This window comes from Myodes glareolus, chromosome 15, assembly GCF_982192425.1.
Source record: "Myodes glareolus chromosome 15, mMyoGla1.1, whole genome shotgun sequence".
Taxonomy (NCBI): domain Eukaryota; kingdom Metazoa; phylum Chordata; class Mammalia; order Rodentia; family Cricetidae; genus Myodes; species Myodes glareolus.
Genome location: NC_142040.1, coordinates 55,143,218 through 55,163,198, shown reverse-complemented (window position 1 = coordinate 55,163,198; position 19,981 = coordinate 55,143,218). Strand labels below are relative to the sequence as shown.

General features: G+C 43.0%; 1 protein-coding gene across 4 annotated transcripts in view; it reads left to right on the top strand.

Annotated features, from left to right (window-relative positions):
• Window positions 1–19,981, top strand: part of Cdh6 (cadherin 6) — a 136,152-nt gene that overhangs the window by 100,248 nt on the left and 15,923 nt on the right. For 3 of the 4 annotated variants that reach the window (XM_048429846.3, XM_085676607.2, XM_085676609.2), the window contains exons 3-7: window positions 4,287–4,581; window positions 7,996–8,115; window positions 10,588–10,755; window positions 13,866–14,053; window positions 16,241–16,494. In XM_048429846.3, the coding sequence (XP_048285803.1) occupies window positions 4,287–4,581; window positions 7,996–8,115; window positions 10,588–10,755; window positions 13,866–14,053; window positions 16,241–16,494 (1,025 nt within the window). Of the gene's footprint in view, window positions 1–101; window positions 169–4,286; window positions 4,582–7,995; window positions 8,116–10,587; window positions 10,756–13,865; window positions 14,054–16,240; window positions 16,495–19,981 lie in introns of those variants that run through there. The other variant, XM_085676608.2, reaches the window with a different exon arrangement.

Sequence of the window (19,981 nt, the reverse complement as noted above, 5' to 3'; positions counted from 1 at the left end):
TTCATGGCTTCTCAGACTTTCGGCTAAGATCCAGTGTGAGATGATGTTTACTCTGCCGAGCACAAAAGTGATGTTCTCTCTCCACAGCAGCTCTTTCTTGCCCTCCCAGTCCCAATGGGCAGCATCTGGTTTTTGCAGTTGTTCTCCGGTTGTCCTGGGACATCTCAGGTGAGCAACTGTCCCTTTCCTAAAAGGCCACACTACATTCTTCCGGGGTCTTCTTTCAGACAACCTGCACATATCCCCATCCATAAGCTCCCTTCTGCCTGTTGCAGGCACTTATGCATGCCATCTTGGGAATCTTAGGCTGAGACTCTGTCTTCCATCTCTGCCGTGAGTGTGCTTAGAAGATTCAATTTGGACACCGACTCAGAGATTCGCCAAGTGGCACACAGAAACAGGAGTAATAGAGCAGCATTAGCTGGCTTCACAGACTACTAAAAATCTTTACAATTAATGCTATGCCCTTGAATTGAATTCAAAATTAAGCTGCAAGTTGGTCCATGTGGCTGATAAAAGGATGCTCTGTTCCCAGGGACAGCCCCGCAGGCAATGATGCTGCCACTGCCTGGTGACACGCTCCATGGGGCCATGCGACAGAGATCCTATATTTATTTTCCAAGACACTACGTTTGCTGTTTTGTTTTTTTTTAAAAAAAAAAATAACTAAGAAGGGAAAGTGAGTAGAGAAATGGAGTCAGAGCACCTTCTGGCTAAAAGTGTCAGAGATACACTACTGAGAAACCCTGCCGGCCACAGGTGGGATGAGACTTCAGGAGGGAAGGGGCTAATTCTTACTTGACGATGAAACATTAAAAGTGAACCAGATGATTAAACTTAATGGAACAGGCACATTACGCTGAAATTAGTAAAAATATGCCTCGGGCAACCCACAACCTTTCATTTGTTGTTGTTTAACTTCTGTCTCTTCCAGCGGCCATGATGAATGACATCACAAAAGAAAAAATCCAATTAAAATCTAAGTGCTCAATGAAGCCCTAATGTCTGCTTGCCGCCATGACTTTCACAGGCAGCGGAGTCTTCTGTTTTCTTTCTTTCCCAAGAATAGAGGAAAGAGCTGGCCCCAGGGCTGCTCCGCGGAAGGGAGGAGAGTAAAGAGAGATGCGGGCTTTTGTGGCCTGCACTTGCACCATCAGAGTCAGAAAGCTCATGTTGGGGGCCGAGAGGAGGGAGGAGGTTAAGTTGTTCTATTATCAGGCCTGGCCTGAGCGAAGAGATGCATTTCCCCACTGGTTTTCAAATATTGATAAATCATAGCTGTGATCTGCAACACAGTCCCTGTTCACACTTGCCAGCATCCCCTGCTTCTGCCTCTCTATGGTCTCAGGTGTTTGTAGTATAATTCATGGAAATGGCCGCTTCTGACAGCTAAAAATAACTCCCTGATTACTTTTACCTGCATAAATCTTGTGACCAGATGTGGTAGTCGCCGACTGGGTGTGCAACAATTACACACTGAAGATGATGGAAGAAGCAGCCAAGGAGAGTCTATGATCTAGTGGAATAAAGCGTAGAATAAATCACATGCAGAGACAGCAGTTGCCACCAAATAGAAGGATTCTGGCTTTTCATAACAGATTTTACCTGAGAGATAGGAAGTGCTTACAAAAATTGGGTTTCTATGGTCCTCAGACCAAGTTCTCAAAGTCATAAGAGCAAAAACATGCCGACGATAAATCCGCAGCTAATGCTCACGCTCCCGGACTATCTTCCACTTAGATGGCTCTTTATAATTCATAAAACACGTACCATGCTTTTATTGCATGTTTATGTGGCAATTAATGAGGTATTTGTATATAGCCTCTAATTAGTGCTTCCCAGCCGCTTGTCCTGCAGCCCTTATGATCCTCATTTTGCTGAGAAGGGTCCTGGCTTGGGAGGTTAATTGACTCTGCTGTGGTCTCACACCTGGTGAGGGACACAGTGAACGTGACCTGGACGTCGGGCTTAGATACCCATCCCACATGCTGCACCCTGCTGCCGACCATGACCGCCAACCCCGGCCGCCCACCATGGCTGTCCAGGACCATGCAACCAAAGGACATGAGCGGGGCTCGTTCTGCTTTTGAGTTAATAAAATGGCTTTTTAAGAGCGCTCTTCAGTCATTAGAATCTGTCAGCGGAGAGTTAACTTTTCCCTAGCGGCTCTTTCTATGTCAGGGTGGTTGCCGCGTTTCCTTGGCATATCACATTACACAAATCATAGAGGGCTCTTGTTTTACATTTCTTATGGCGTTTGTCTCACTTCTAAGCAATTTCCTCCCTGTTCGCATTTTATCTTCCATTATTTCTGCCAAATTGCTTTCAAAGCTACTAATTGTATGAATAATATTCTCGTTCTCCAATTCCGTGATTAACTCAGCGTAGCTGTGTGGCACTGGACACAGTCTCTGTCGCTCCAGAAATGGGGACGCTGCACCAAAGATTCTGCAGGGCACCTTCCTGCCACCAGGTTCTCTCGTCTTTGACTCTTACTTGAGCTGGGTGTGATTTTGAAACACTACATTAACGGGAACTTTGGGTTTGCTGTTTCTACAGTGACAGATAAGATACTCAGGATTACAAAAGAAACTTTCCAGGACGGCTGTCACAGGTCATACCCAAAGAACATTGCATTGAACACTAACGCTCCATATAAACAAAATCATGCCACAGAAAGTCTGACATTCAGGCTCTCACAGTCTTTCATGTGTTAGCAGATTACTCCAAGAAGGAGTCAGATTAAGTATTTCCCAAGCACACAGGACACAGAGCTCCTTCGCTCTGTACCCTGTGTAGTAGATAATCCACAGAAGATGATTTTAGGAAACTGCTTAGATCATCTCAGTTCCTTTCTGCTTTGAGAGTAGGAATTCTAGAACAGAGGTTCTCAACCTATGGTCAAAACCTCTTTGAGGGTTGAATGTCCCTTTCATGGAGGTCACCTACGACCATAGGAAAACACAGATTCATGTTACAGTTTGTGACAATAGCAAAATTGCAGTTATGATGTAGCGGCGAAAATCATTTTATGGCTGTGGGGGTCACGACAATACGAGGACCTGCTAAAGGGTCACAGACTTAGGAAGGTTGAGAACCACTGCCGTAGAGGCGTATGCAGTGTTAATCAGAGCCCATGGATGTTTACTTGTTGTGGTTACCACGGTCACCCAGTTCCTATGTGTGAAGACTGTAAGGAGATTCTGTAACGAACATGTCTGTGAGCACAGATGCCTGCTACTCTGACTGTTAAATGGTCACCCTCAGCAACAACGAAACACACTGAAAATTTGTGAATGGACTTGGACTGCTAGAAGACCTAAACTTTTGCTAGGGTGGGGAAGAAGATTTTAGGAACTCGACTCTGAAAGGTGATCTAGGAGTTAGGAAACAGGAACCGCTTCTCCAACTTAGGATCATCAGGTGATGATCTTGGAACGCCAGACATTCACTTAATTCCACTCTTTCCTCTGGACCACTGACTGTGAATCTTCCACTGACAGTGAATCTTCATCACCTCTGCTTGTATCATTTCAAGAGCTGGGGTGGAGGGTCAGGTCTCACTAACTCATAAGGCAGACTGTTTCAATTGTAGGCCATCTCTGCGCATCAGAAGGCCTCTTTTTGTTTCCCACTAACCAAATGCCAGATATGCCAAATACCATTGTCCCAGAAAATGATGGACTGCCTGGTGACGTGGTCTCAAGGCACTGCCGAAAGCAGCACTGGGGAGGTCTCTTGGATGCTTTAAACTGAAATAGACAGACAAGCAAACACATATCACTTCTCCCCAGAAAATGGATTATGATCTCCATCCACTGATGTGATTGCCTAGCTTCCATAATTCATCAAAATGCAGATGATACCCACATGTCTTTTAAGCAGTGGGACACTTGGAAAATGTTTGTGTGTGCAAAGGGACTAGGGAAGACCTCTCACAGGATTTGACATCCATACTGAAAAGATTCATCCAGTCTAATTTACATGATCTTGGGCTTTTAAAATTGCTTCTGTCTTCAGTTTTCCCTCCTTCAAAATAAGAAAGGTTGCCAAATTTTCTGTTTCATTCTAGAAAATTCTATGATTAAGAAATGCATTCATTAATGAGTGGCGTTTTCTATTAAAGGGTTATGCAGGTAGTTTAAAATAGAAAAGCTGTACTTGCCTTTGGAGACTGTTGATAATCAAATAGCAAGCAGTTAAAATAGATTGCATGGTGAAATCGAAACAGTTTAGGATCACATGCTTGACTTTTACTTTCTTTAATTTTTTTTTCCCTACACTAGTTACATTCAGACCAGGATAGAGGAGATGGATCACTTAAATATATCCTTTCAGGAGATGGGGCAGGAGATCTCTTCATTATCAATGAAAACACAGGCGACATTCAGGCCACGAAGAGACTAGACAGGGAAGAAAAACCCGTTTACATCCTTCGCGCTCAAGCCATTAACAGAAGGACAGGGAGACCCGTAGAGCCTGAGTCGGAATTCATCATCAAGATCCACGACATCAATGACAACGAGCCAATATTCACCAAGGACGTTTACACAGCCACAGTCCCCGAGATGGCTGACGTGGGTGAGTGAGACGAGATTCCGCAGAGTGGGGGCTCCACCAAGGGGAGAACCCTGAGCCAAATTTAACTAACTGAAAGGATGTAGAAGCCACATCTCCAAACTACCATGTGTCCTTTCCATAAGAGCACCCCAAGGTCTAATGTCACCCTAGTCTTATCTTGTGACTACCATAAGAAGACAGCATTACCTAAGGGTGTGACAGTAGGGGGGAGACTGGGAGGGAGCCAGGAAAACCACCTCACCTGCTGTCTCTCCTCCTCTTCCTTGGACTGAAAGACAGCTACTTACTCTATTGCCCTCAGCCAACAACACAATTTGTCTGGGTCAGGGGGCAATCTTCCCAGTTAAGATTTAAAGCCTGACTTTCCAGTCCAGCCTCAAAAGTACTGACGGGGCCAGAAAGATGATTCAGCAGGTAAAGGTACTTACCTCCAAAGTCTGACAACCTGAGTTCAATACCTGACCAAAAAGTGGAGAGAGAACCAATTCCAAAAAAAAGCCCTCTGACCCCCAGCCAGGCTGTGGCACTCACAGACACACACACACACACACACACACACACACACACACACACACACACACCACAGTTATAAAAATTTGTTTAATAAGGAAAAAACCACTGACAATTGTGTTAAGTAACTGAATTTGGTGGAAAGACTTCATGGAAACTTTTTTTCAAATCTATAAACAGTGACAGTTTTTATATATATATATATAAACAGTAAAGATGTCCATGAGATTTCATACAGAGGGTTATTATTGTATGCACAAGTTCTCTACCAATTTTAGGTTTAATTTGTGTGAACTTAACTTGCTAAAGCTAGAAGAAGGTAAACGGGCTTCTAGAAGAAGGTAAACGGGCTTCAAAGAAAGGAGGATATTCTATTGCTCCCACACTTAGAAGCTTTAAAATATCTCACAGGGCAAACACAGTGACACCCCCAAACTGCTAAAGGGAAAGGTGGTTTCTATTTTCACTCTGCCAACTTCAAAAAGGCTGAAATAACAGCATAACTTTTCTCTGGTTGCATCAAGTAGATAGGAGATATATTGGTGTTCAGAGGTCCAAAATTTGAAAAATATTCCGTCCGGAGAAGTGACTGTAAATCATCATTCCCCCCGAGGAAGAAACCATCACATTATTTGATGCCACTTAGGTCTGTTAGAAAAATCTGAAACGATCCTCAGAGCAAAGAAAGATGCAGGAATTATTTTTAATGAATTTTTTTTGGATGAATTGGAGGAGGTGGTAAAAAAAAAAGCAAAAAAGGAAGAATTAAAGACAGATATTTATCTTTGCCACTGGCAGCATCCCAAACAAACTGTAATGCCCTGCACTCCTCTTAGAGACTGTCACTTACTTTTGAAGCCAGAAAAGAATTAAGTATACGCTAGAAATATTTGGGGGAAAGCCCAAAATGCATGTCTAAAGAATCATTATTGGCATAGATAAAGGAGTCTCATATATATATATATATATATATATATATATATATATATATATATATAATAGGGCAACAGCAAAGGGGTAAAGTGTACTTCAGTATCAAAACTACCTGAATTAGAAACTGTCTCCACTAAGAGCCAGCAGTGTAGCCTTAGGCAAATTACTTGATTTATCTGATCTTCATTTCTTTGATCCTCCAATTCCACATCTACGAAATAAATAATAAAAGTTTACTCCCAAAAGATAATCATGAGGATTAAATAAGAAAACAGGCGTAGAGCCTCTCCTTCCGTAGCTGCTCCTAAAGGCTGCCTCGAACACCAGATAATCACATTCCAAAGGCACGCAGAACTTATATTAATGCAAATAAGAATTTGGGTGTTTGTTGACTTCTATTAACTCTTCCTATGAAGTCCCAGGAGGCTCTCACTCTGGCCACTTAACCTGTCAAATTGTATAGGTGGGTACTGCATCTCCTGTCTCAGCACGATACAATGGGAGCCGACACATTCAACCCTAGCACAGTGCACTCTATTTGTTTAATAAATGAAATGGTTAGATATTACAAAAGCAGTTTCAAAATTCTCCTATTTTCTGCATGGAACTTCCCTGCCCTTCTCAAAACAGGACAACCACTGCTTATATGATAGGAATAGCAAAAGGCAGCCATAGAGTGCCCTTACTCAGAGGGCCTTTTCGGAACTTCTGACTCATGTAACGGACATGCAAACACACACATGAAATTAAAGGTTCAAAGTCTGTTAACCTCTTAGAATTATCAGACACTTAAAGGGCCCATAACAGGAAACCTGACTCAAACAAGTTTAAATAATGAAGATATTTGCTGATCATAGTACTTAAATCTCTGGAAAAAAATTTGATCTGGATCCTGGCTTCTTAGTGGTTGTCTGTCCTGTTCAGCTTTGTCCCTAGGCTGCTATAACTAATGCTACAGCAGCTACACAACTGTGGCTTCATGTGACACACTGCAGTCCAAGAGAAACAGAATTTCTAGCAAAATTGCAAGTGGCCACCCACTAGACAACACCTCACAGAGTTCCTGGGGAGAAAGTAATTCAAGAGGCTGATTGTTTCAAGGTACCTACCTCAGTCCTAAGTAACTTGAAAGAACCCTTGAAGCAACAGTCCGGCCACATGCCATCATAGGAGATGGGCAGGACTCACCTCTACCCAAGGCTGCCCTTCTCTTTAACCTACTGCATACAGCATCCATTGATGTGAATCTGATCCCTTTCAAGTCAAGGATCAATGGCTTCCCAACAACATACATTGTACTGTAACTCTCCACTCCTTTGTCATGGAAGCTGGTACTCTAGTTGACTTTATATTGCTGTGATGAAAGACTGTGACTTTGGGGTTACAGTCTATCATTAAAGGAAATCAAGATGAGAACCTGGAGGCAGGAACTGAAGCAGAGACCATGGAGGAGTGACACTTACTAGCTTGCCTTAGATGGCTTGCTTATTTTGCTTTCTCAGAATCCAGAATCCAAAATCTCTTGCCCAGGGGTAGCACAGCCCACAGTGGGCTGGACCCTTCCATATCAACCATCAGTCAGGAATATGCCCCTGAGACATGCCAACTGGCCAGTCCAACAAAGGCGGTTAAATTGAGGTTCCAGCTTCCCGGTAATTCTAGTTTGTGTCCAGCTGACAAAAAAAAAAAAAAGAACCAGCATAACAAGATGGCTCTCTACAAAGATATTTGTTTCCAAGACGGGTGGCCGACATTTGATCTTCAGGATTCACAGAATGGAAAGAAAGAAATTATTTCTATAAATTGTCTTCTGGCCTCCATTCATGCACAGTAGCATGTGTGAGCCATCACACGCACACAGATACACATGTATGCACTAAAATGTACCTTAATTTTTAAACAAACTAAGATCATGCTTTCTTCATATGCACACGTACCAAGTTGTTTTCGGTTACTTTTCTGTCATTGCAGGCACGTTTGTAGTCCAGGTCACTGCAACGGATGCTGACGACCCAACGTATGGGAACAGCGCTAAAGTTGTCTATAGCATCCTGCAGGGACAGCCCTACTTTTCAGTGGAGTCGGAAACAGGTTGGAATACTTTCCGCGTCTCCTCGCCTATGCTCTGTAATTTTAACTGACATGCTCAGCTGCCCTAGCATATTGTTTAATAAGAAACAATCAGCGTGATTGGATTTTCCTTGTGTTCCTCTGCCAAACTCTAATGATTTATTTGTAAGCGTGACACCCAGATAATTTAAATAAAGAGAAACGACAATGAGCCTTTCACGGCACACGTATAGGATAGAGTCATTCCTCCCTTTTTCCACCGAGTTTGGCATGAAGCTGAAGGAGTGGCCCTTTCTGAGAATGGTTGGCCTTATTCACAGAAATCCTGAGTCCTCTTTCCTCTTTTCCTGGTTACTTGATGGTGCCACGTCTCTCTGTGTGTTCTGCTCTGAAGCTAGGTAGAGGATAGCCATGGGACGTGTTTGCACAAATAAAATGCGGCAGTGAGATAAGTCCCTTCCAAGCACAGTTGTGCACAATCTGTCACATTCCCTACCCGTGGTCACAGTGATCATGGAAACCCTTGTTGAGATAGGGCCTCAGCCCAGATGCCACCCTGTTACTATGGGCAGAGATCCCCGGGTGCCTATTTGGAGCCTGAGTAAGAATTGAGCCATAGCTCGGTCACACCACTGAGATTTTGGTCTCATTCTGATGCCATGGCCTACCCTGTCCTGTCCAACACATCCCTGGTCCAATAGATTGATAGACTCTTTTTTTACAGCATCTTATTTTTCTGAATTTTTGCCTGCAAAGTCTAAGTGGAATGCTGGACTCATTGCTGCCTGTCACAATTGCCAATGAGAAGAGACAGGAACTGAATCTTTAAAACTGCTTTATTCAGAGAGCTGGCAATCTGAGAAGACAGTAGATTAACATAAAAAAAAACTATCTTCCATCTCATTTCCCACCAGCAGATCACAGGTCAGGGAAGGAGGCAGTCAATCCAGGGCTCAGTCCTGCCCTCTGGTCAGGAGGCCAGACATGGTTCTGAGAGCTGCGATGCCCATGTTTCTCTCGTTCCCATCTCTTGCTGTCTCCCCTCATTTTGTGGATGTTTGGGGCTCAGGCACCTCTTGAAATGCTTAGTCAAGTTAGTTGATGTTAACCAGGAGCATCTGGGCTGAGAGGGGGTTAACTCAGAACAAACCACCCATTGGCAGCATGTGCTTGCGAGGCTATAAATAGCACGGAGGAACTGAGGCCTCTCCACAATGTGGAACACAAGCGCATCATATAATACAGAACACAAAGGCGCCTCTGTCAAAAGCACCATGCTATCTGCTGGTTTATTTTCCAGTACAAAGCATTTGTATTGTACAGTAGATTCTATACATATTTTGAATCAAGTTCCTCTCGTATATTTTTCAAACGTTCTTTATTTTTAAGCCAGAGCTTTTCTGGGTTACTATATCCAGGTAGAAATCTATGTGTTAAGAGGTGAATGAACCTGGAAAGAATCCCAAGGAGAGAGAAAATGTTGAGTTGAAAAACAATGAGAATGAAAAATTAGAATTACCCTGCCTAAAGGACAAAAGGCGAAGGTGATTTCCCGTGTTTAAATAGAGAAGAACCATTATTTGGAGAAGAGAAAGCCGCTGCTCCTTGAAGCCAAGACTATGGGAATAAAATTGACCTGTTGTCTGAGGCATTCTTGTTAAGAAGGAAGAAAAGATATTTTCAGCTTCATTAGTGGTTCAGCACGAGAATGTGAGACCAGAGAGGGTTACAAAGCCTACTCCAGGGATTTTGAAAAGGAAGTTAATTTAAGCATAAACACTCTACAGAGATCAGACAAACTTGGAGAAACTCTTTCAAGTCGTTATCTGACGGCCTCGCCGTAGAGACAACTTTAACCTATCACTAAACTGTTGGCTGCTGTAGGGATCGCTGGGATTGAGTTCTCATTCTCTGGAAGAAAAGCCAAATTCTCCAGGATCACACAAGATCATACCTGGGAGGGACTTCAGGCCATTTTTCTTAGTGCATAGTTGTGTGGCTTCTAAAGCCCACAGAACATTCATTACGGTAGGTACTCTTGAGGTGCAATTAGCCAAGTTGATAATGCGTCACTCTGGTGTCAGCTCAGACATATGGCTTTCTGAGTACACCCTCTCAGACTGCACCCCAATACTTCTTACCCAGCAGCAAGTGTGGTGTGCCCTCTCATGTTCCATCCAGTTATACCTTACAATGTCACCTTATGACACTTACATTGTACTACCTGTGGTCTCGTTTGCTCTGGCTTCTGCCCGCGCTTGTTTTTATTCCCTTTGTATTACAGGCTTTTTAATGAGTGCCTCTCCCCCTGTGTGACTGTAATTTCCTTCGCTAGGAAGGCTGCATATAATCATCTTTATATCACAGTGACATCTGCATAGTGGTTTGCATATTGTGGGTGACAGTCTACATTTGTTTGCATAAATAAATGATTCCATAAAATACCGTTAACGCCTCCCCTTCCACTTCTGAATTTCAATTTCGCATCCATAGGTATCATCAAGACAGCGCTGCACAACATGGACCGAGAAAACAGAGAACAGTACCAAGTGGTGATTCAAGCCAAGGACATGGGCGGCCAGATGGGAGGCCTGTCGGGGACCACCACCGTGAACATCACGCTGACAGATGTCAATGACAACCCACCCCGTTTCCCCCAGAGTAGGGACATTTGATTGAACAGATTTCTCTAATATGCTTTTGTAAAATTTCGACTTGAGGAATATTTTCAGTGTTGGCAACACTGTCAAAATCACTGGTCTTACGAAGAGTTGGCACTTTTATTAAAATTATTAAAATGAGCTCAAACACCACTTATGCTCAGGAAGTGTGCATGCTTACGTTCTGCCGTTGGTCATTAGCTGAGCGATTTCTGATATGGCTGCTGCTGTAAAAGCAACATCATTGCTTTCTCTCCCCTTATTAAAATGACTACCTTAGTCATAAATTTGCCTGAGCAAAGCATATGTATACAAGTATGCTGCTATTTATTAGGAAAAAGTTGACTTTGTGTTTTTACGAACTTAATCAGGCAGGTAATCTCCGTTAAACGCTCACAGGCTTTGCGAGGAAGGATTTATTATTTTCCTAGTTCCAAAAATACGGCTAGAGGAGCTGCTATGTGCTTAGTCCATTTGCAATCATAAAGAGTTTTCTATAGCTGGTTAATTGAGATACTGAAAATCATCTCAGACATCATTCACTGTCATTATCTGGGGAGAAGAGAAAATGACACCCATGAATACTGCCTCTCTGTCAAGCATCATACTAGACTTTCACACCGAGCCACCCCAGTGGGAACTGGTTGTGATGCGATTTCCCCTTCTAAAGCAAACATCTTTGTGACCATTCTCCCCTGAAAAAGTTATCTGAATCGTTAAGTAGAAAACGGAGCTGGATATGCTGACTTGTTCATATATGTAATCCTAGCCCTTGGACAGCAGAGGTGGCTCCCAGGCTGGTATTCATGCCAGCCTAGGAGGACCCCATTTGTTAAAAGAAGGGGACTAAAGAGATGATTCAGCAATTAGATAAGAGAACTCAATGCTCTTTCAGAGAACTCAGGTTCAGCTGGATCCTCACAACTGCCTAAAAGTCCAGCTCCAGGAGATACAATGCCCTCTTCTGGATTCCATGAGCACCTGCACACACATAGCATACACACACATACAGACACACGCACACAGACACACACATACAGACACACAGACACACACACACATACAGACACACACACACAGACACACACACACACATACAGTGAAATAAAAGTAATTTTAAAAAATAATATTTTTAAAAGAGGGAGAAGGAAGGAATGAGAGAAGGAAAGAGGGAGGGAAGAAAGAAGGAAGGGAGGGAGAAACAGAAGGAAGAAGGGAGGGAGGGAGGGAGAAAGGACAAAACTCACTCTACTGTGGCATTTTTAAAAAAAAATAACCAGCTGATATGGGTTTCCTTTAGATTGGAGATCCAAGTGATCACTAAGAAACAGTTTCACCTTTTTATTCTTCAAGTGTGTGATCAGCTGGCTGGATGCTAATAATTTGTGATTTAGACAGGAGAAAAACTTTAGAATCCTGAAAATTTCTTCACAAATACTGAAATAAAAATGGCATGCTCGCCAGCGCTCTGTCCTGGGAAGGCTAGCCAAGGGTGTGCCAAACCTAGGGAAAAGAGAATGCAAAGCAATCTAGAGAAATACTGAACATATTCTGTGATTTTTATCAACAATATTCAGAGAATTTGCTTCATTGAAGGCCTGTACTTTAATAACCCCATAGTCCGGTGGAGTTGCTTGTTTGTTTGTTTGGGGGTTGAGTTTTTCAAAATCATGTATGAATAACTGGCAAATTATAAGATATAAGAATAGAATAAATTTCAAAAGGCAGCTATGCTCACTACTTTACCACCAATGCTAAGACAATCTGTTTCTACACACACATATATGCACACTCGCACACACATACACACACATACATACACACTCACATATACACATACATACACACACATATGCACACACACATTCTAAGTATATACTGGTCTGCAAGATTATCAGATTTAAGCTGAAAGCCACAGGTTGTCTTTAAGCTAATTTTGCGACATAAGGGTATTAAAAAGAGCATCATCTACAAAGTACAGATTTAGGCTAGAAGTAAAAATAAAACAATGTTGGCAGGCGTGGTAATGCACACCTTTAATCGAGCAGAGGCAAGCCAGTTTCTGTGAGTTCAAGGCCAGCCCGGTCTACACAGTGAGACTGTCTCAAAAATGATATATATTTACATATTATTATGTAAACATAATATATTAATGCTAAATATGTTTGTATGTATGTGTATATATATATATATATATATATATATATATACTACATAAAGAAAAATGTTGTGATGAAATTAAGAATGAAAGAATTAGTCAAAGGAAAAGAGTAGTGAACTCCATTGCTCGGGGTATTTACCTACATCCCTGACTCTGCATCTAGCTACAGCTTGGATTATTAGTCAAATCATAGCTACTTGGGTGTTTTTCCAAATTGCTGTAATTCGCTTCCGCCTTCAGCTCTTATTAGCAAGGTCAGGAAGAGGCCCTGTTAAGAACACATAGTAATTGGCCCCAAGTCAGTCCAGGTTAGGTTTTCTATTCTTCCTGCTCTATTGCCTTCCTGTGGGGCTTTTGAAACCTCCTCTCCTGCTAGGTCTCCAAAGGACACCACACACTTGGGAGCTTATTTACAGAACAAGAAAGAACAGTCAATTTGCAAGCAGGCAGGCCATGAAATAGAAAGAGGAGTCTATCATGGTAGTAAAGACATAAGGAGGTTAGGGCACCGTTAATTATTTTGAAGAAAGCATAAATCCATCTCCACCCACAGTGAGGTCTTAAAGCCGCCTCCCCTCAGCCATGGCTGGGCTTTCTGCAGCTTCACTTATTGCCAACCAACAGGCCAAAATATTATTTAAAATACCTTTGTCATCATTATCATCCTTGCTCTCTTTTCTTAATTAGGAGAAAGCTATTGCTGATATTCTATTATTGTGCTCATTTTGTATGTTAAACTTTATTAAAGATATCTATATATTAAAAATAAACACAGGAAAAAAAATAGAGTGCTTAACCTGAACTAAATGCTTTATGTAAGATTTAGTAGTAGTTGCAGTTAGGACTCCATTGGGGATCTTAACTGCACCCCTAGTGGGTAACACTGGTCTGCTTATCTAAATAGCATATCTCCCAGTCTCTGCCTTACTTGTCTGTTTGGTGCTTAATAGGTACGTACCAGTTTAAGACCCCCGAGTCCTCTCCACCGGGCACACCGATTGGCAGAATCAAAGCTAGCGATGCTGATGTGGGGGAAAATGCAGAGATCGAGTACAGCATCACGGATGGTGAAGGGCAAGACATGTTTGATGTCATCACCGACCAGGAAACCCAGGAGGGGATTATAACCGTCAAGAAGGTAATGGCGTTGTTATGGAAACTGGTTACAACTCCCGGGGCTGAGGAGATAGCTGCTGAGTAAAGTACTTGTCCAAGTCCAGACACTACACAAATGTGCAGAGTGCACATGTGTGTGCACACAGACACACACAAGTGATCATGCACACATAGAAAAGGAGAGAGAGGAGATGTAAACACAGCTCTATTAGATTTATTTAACTCCAAATACTATCTTTTAGTAGGGGGAATGTAGACTATTTATCGGTGCCTCTACAACTTTACACAGTTGTCGAACAAGATAAAACTCTTAATGTCTTACCAATGAAAGTGCTTCCGTCTGACTCCCAAGGACATTCGCAATCTCCAATAAACATTTCTTCAGATTCTTCTTTTACTCGCTCTTAACACCAATTCCAAAGGCACTGAAATCTCTTGGATTGACTTTTAGTAGTCAAAAGTAATTTTACATACCCATGGCTTCTATACTTTCGATAAATTTCTCCTAAAGATCCTCTAAGTAAACAATGGAAACAGGTGGAATACGTAGAAATGACTAAATAAATAATATAAATAATAAAGTCAACAGTGCCTCGCGTTGTGTGGGTGCTGGTGTTGCCACGGCACTTCGAACAGGTGATCTCTGCTGCCCTGGTACCTATCGGCCAGGAGTGAATCAGCGAGGAAGTGACAGAACCCCTAAATGAATGTGTACAAGCAAACTGTGAACCATGCTTTGAGGGAAAAAGGCTCAGTGCAAGCAGGGAGCAAGGTGACATGAGAGAGGGAGAGAGAGAGAGAGAGAACATATGCAGATTAAGCAAATGAGGACATTCACAGGACTCCTTCAGCTACTTTCCAGGACATGAGGACATCAAATCTCCCCTTCCCCAGCCTGGTTGTGTGCTAGTTGACCTCTCAAAATTGGTTGACAACAAGAGCACTAACCCAAAGTGTGGTCGTGGTTTAAAACCAACAAATTGTGTGCTTCAGAGCTGAAAGTATCGATTTAGGTTCATTTCCATTGATTTCTCTTTTGTCATGTGTAGTGTAATATCGTCCCCCTCCCTCAGCGCGCCGCAGTTTGCTGGTGAATGTAGTAAGCACGGTGCACGTAAATAACAAGAAAAATTTCCCTCTTAAGAACATAGCTGAATATCTGGGAGCACAATAAAGCATGCTTAAGTGACATTCAGACCAATGTTTTAGACCCTGATATGATTAGGAAGCCCATTAGTGTGCATTAACCTTTTTAATTTTCTCGGGGCCTTATCAGATTCAAACTGAAATTTTGCCTAGCCGACTAAATCGCATTCGCCAACGTCCTGATTAATAGCGTTTCTAGCGAGCCTTGTCATGATAGCATCTGAGGCTGCGCGTCGGCAATATGCATTTGCGTTCACCATGCCTTCAAAAGCAACATCTTTTCCTAAAGGTCTCTGACAACGGGCATCATTGCCTTCCTTGGCAAATAATTAGCCCAGTGCCCTTGTGAGGAAAGCTTTTACGAACTTGCAAAAACAACTTATTTAGTCTGAATGGGCAAGAGTGAGTCACTGTGCTAACCTGTGGATCACAACTCTGGCTCCACTCAGACTGGCCTGAAGTTGTTTTAAAACTATGGATAAGCATCTCCACCAGAGAAAGTTTGGTTTAGGTGAGAGTGGGGATGCAGGCACTGACAAGTTTTAAACACCCAGCAGGGAAAGCCAGATGTGAGAACACTTGGCAAAATGGTCTACTTCATGCCTGCCGTACTATCCTTGGCAACCCCCTCTACTCAAACCCAAGGTATTTTTAAGGAGAGGGAGGCTGAACCAGACCCCTATGTTCAGTTCCCTTCCTGCCCAAATGTCCAGTATCTGAGTACCCACTTTTCCGCGGTAGCAGACCAACAAATTCCTGTGTCCGGTTCCCTTCCCACCCATATGCCTGGCGCCTGGGTACCCACTTCTCTGCGGCAGCAAACATTCAGGCTGTGCTTCTAACATGGTTGCATGGTTCTTCACAGTCTGTGTAACAACTTCCCTACCAATTCCCTATGGTACGGGAAAAATACTGATCTCAACTTACCCTTGCTGCCTCTGCCCAACATGCGCTAATGTGTGGTCCTTCCCCAAAGCAGCCATATCACATGCATTGGTCAGAGATTTCCACTAACTTGGTTTCTGCCTTGCCTCTCTGTGTGCCGCATTGCTTTCTTCCGAAGCTCTTGGATTTCGAAAAGAAGAAAGTGTACACCCTCAAGGTGGAAGCCTCCAATCCCCACGTTGAGCCCCGATTTCTCTACCTGGGTCCCTTCAAAGACTCGGCCACCGTGAGAATCGTGGTAGACGATGTGGATGAGCCTCCTGTCTTCAGCAAGCTGGCCTACATCCTACAAATACGAGAGGACGCCCAGATAAACACGACCATAGGTTCTGTCTCAGCTCAGGATCCTGACGCTGCCAGGAACCCCGTCAAGTAAGTGCACAGCAGCCCCATCTCTTTCCCAAAGCTAAGTCTATGTTTATGTCCAAATATCCACCTGTTCTTTAGAAAAGAGGAATCCTTTTTCCAGTTAGACAGCTGTGTTTTCTTGAACACACGGTTCCAAACAGCACCTTTAACTGTCCTTGCTCGCTGCATAAATATTGCTTTAGCAACAGCATAGACCTCAAGGACACAAAAGTTGAAAGAAAAAGACGTTAAGATGAGAGGGGCTGCCGGAGTTCGCTGTTTAAGGGAGGGTGCAGAAGGTGCTGCAGCTGACTGACCTGGGCTCTTTGTAAGGTGTCCGATGAGTTCCTAAAGAGTGGGACACAGAAATAACACAGCCACGGAGCCTGACAGCCAGCGTGCTTCTCAAGTGTGGGAGGACCTATCATGTAGCACTTAGAGGCAGAATTATGCTCCGTTTAGATGAATAATTTCCCCCGTGCATGTGTAAATAAAAACAAGAACTGTTTCGTGATCTGTCTGTGAAAGGCTGGAGAAATTAATAGGGTAGAATCCCAACTAATGCTCAGTAAACAAGCTCCGTCTTGCCTGTGCTTTGCTGGCTCCTGAGCTATAAATCAGGTGACAAGAAAGCCTCATTGCTCTTTGAGGCCCCTGACAACTGGGGGATTCTAGAATCGTATGCAAATCCTGGAATCAACCAGCTTCCACCCGTCAGCCAGTGGCTCAGCAGAATAAATGAAAACGGTGCTAAATCAGAATACTACGGTGTAAATCATTCTCCTTAGATAAAGTAAGCAGAAAAAATAAAATCCGTAGAGGCTCTTACCTGTGAGTCTACAGACATATTCTCATTAGGGTACCTGCCTTATACACACTCCATCCAATTGTCTGCCTAAGGGAAGGCAGCAGACACCTATGCTAGGTCCTCTACATAGTGAGCTTGCAGAGAGAAAAATAAACAAAAGAGAAAGAGGCATAGCTCCGGTGAAGAAATTCTAAGAATCAAATTAATAGGGAAAGTGTTTAAGATGGTGTGAGCAGGATTAGCCTTCTTAGCAGAAAACCTTTGCAGTAAAGATTTGGGGGAGGGGGGGATGAAGGGATGGGCGTAGAATCCTGGGGGAAGACCTGCAGAAGGGGAAAAGGAAGAAGAGGGCTAACACCAGAGCTGACCTCCTCTTTTGTAGCAGTGGCTGAGAGGTCTGCGTATCTAGGAGAAAACGGAAGAGGAAATGGGGAGGGAGAAGAGGGAAAAGAAAGGAGGGAGAGGACAAGAGAGGGGAGAGAGGAAGGAGGAGAGGGAGAGAGAGGTCAATTAGGAGGCAGCAGGCCGGTGTGCCACAGAGGAGCTTGTGGGTCCTACCCGGCTTTATAGTTCATGGTAAAGCCTGAATTGCATCTAATTGAGGTGAGAAGCCATCTGGAAGCTTTGACTGGAAGAGCTACCTAATCCCAAGCTACAGTTTTAAAGGGTCATTCTGCCTGCTATGTGGAAAACGTTATTGCAGATAAAAGGATACGCGTGCGCTACGCCAATGCGTTCTAGCATCCTGTCCGCTTCGCTCTACTCAAATCTCGTGACACCCTCATATCTTAAAACACACAGATGTCCGCTCTGCTTGCAGGCCGCAGAAGAGCCATGTTTTATCTATCTGTTGAAAGATCCATGACACGTTAAAGAGGACTCTATCCACCAGTGCAGCCCCGAGTGAGCTCCAGGGCCCCAGTTTTTCCCGCATGTGAATGTAACGCGCTTAATCGGGGAAACAAATGGCGGCTCTCACTCCCATAGCAAGCACACTGTAGAACTTTGACAACTGCTCTCTTACTTGACGCTCATTCTAATGACAATTTAAAAGTGCTAACGCTAGAAGTTAACAAATGGGACCTTCAGGTGCCTCACTGATAGAGCAACGTCCTTCCAATTTGAAGAGAAGATATCTTCTGGAAATTTAAGCTAAATACATTTATATTAGTTTTTAAACCAAATACCAGTTTTACCCACTGCATTATTCTCCATATTATGAATGGAAGTGCTTAACTCGTCGGGCTGGGTTGACTATTGGTTCATTCAAAAGACTTCTGCTATTAGCCTTCCCTTAGCACATATGGATTTGACATATGAATATAGATTTAAGTCTAGAAACGTACATAGTATATTGGCATAGCAATGCGTGCTCCAGTGGTTTTCCTTATATGCTAAAATCATTCTTTTTGTTTGTTTGTTTGTTTTGAGTTTTTGAGACAGGGTTTGTCTGTCGCTTTGGAGCCTGTCCTGGAACTCGCTCTGTAGACCAGTCTGACCTCAAATGCACAGAGATCCACCTGCTTCTGCCTCCTGAGTGCTAGGATTAAAGGTGTGCACCACCACCTCCCAGCCAAAATCATTCTCACATTAAGAAAACATGCCTGTGCACAGTCTGGAATAGTCTAGACAAAAATACTGAACAACTGAAGGCTGTTAGGGGAACAAATAATTCCCGAAATGTTGAGTCATCTATGCAGCGTGCATCTTTAACTCTTCACTTACAAAACAATTTCCTACTACAACTTTATCACAGAGTCTCGATACACACAAGAGAAAACATATCACTATGTATATCTACATGTACAGTGTCTGTGTGAGGGCCAGAGAGATGGCTCATCACTTGCTGCTCTTACTGAGGACTCAAGTTTAGTTCCTAGCCCTTGTACCAGGTGTTTTATGCCTGCCGATAACTGCAGCTCCTGGGGATCCCACGCCCTTTTCTGACCTCTCTAGGTACCTGATATCATGTGCCCACACACAGACACACACTCATGCACATAAATAAATCTCCCTCACTTGAGGACAAATTACAAATCATTTAATCACAAAAACACAGTGAAGTACCAGAAGAGGTCACCTGATCCACTATAGCCATGCAGAGACTGACAGCTTTACTTCCTATGGGCAATGGTCACAGTTAATGTTTCTGGACAATAAATATCCGTGATATAAACTGAAATCCTTTAGAGGAGAGAAAATAACGACACGGAGAAATCTCTAATCATCTCTCCCAAACAATATAGGCATTTTAGGGTTTCCATTAATTTTTAATCTCCCAATTAGGAAAGACAATATAAATTTTGGTATTTCCTAAGTAGTTAATCTCCTCTCTTTAAGATTTAAAGCTGACTTCAACTAAAACTTCCTCACTGTTTCCCATTTATTTTAAGGCCTGATAGAAAAGCATGATTATTTGTAAAACTTAAAACTACACTGGGAGGCCGAGACAAAGAGCAGACGATGGCCATATAACCGCAGCAGCTTACAGACACACAAAGCAGGACGCCCGAAGTTTGGCATTCCTCACGAGGGAAAGACGGCTCATGTATTCCTCTTAAATGTCTCACCACGACTTCCTCTTTGAGAAGTAGCAATTTGCTATCAATATTTATCATTCATTTTCGAAAATGAGGAAAGGTGTTCAAATCAGTTCAGTGTTCTGCCTAAAGTTTTTCAACACTGCTGGTTCATGGCAGAAAC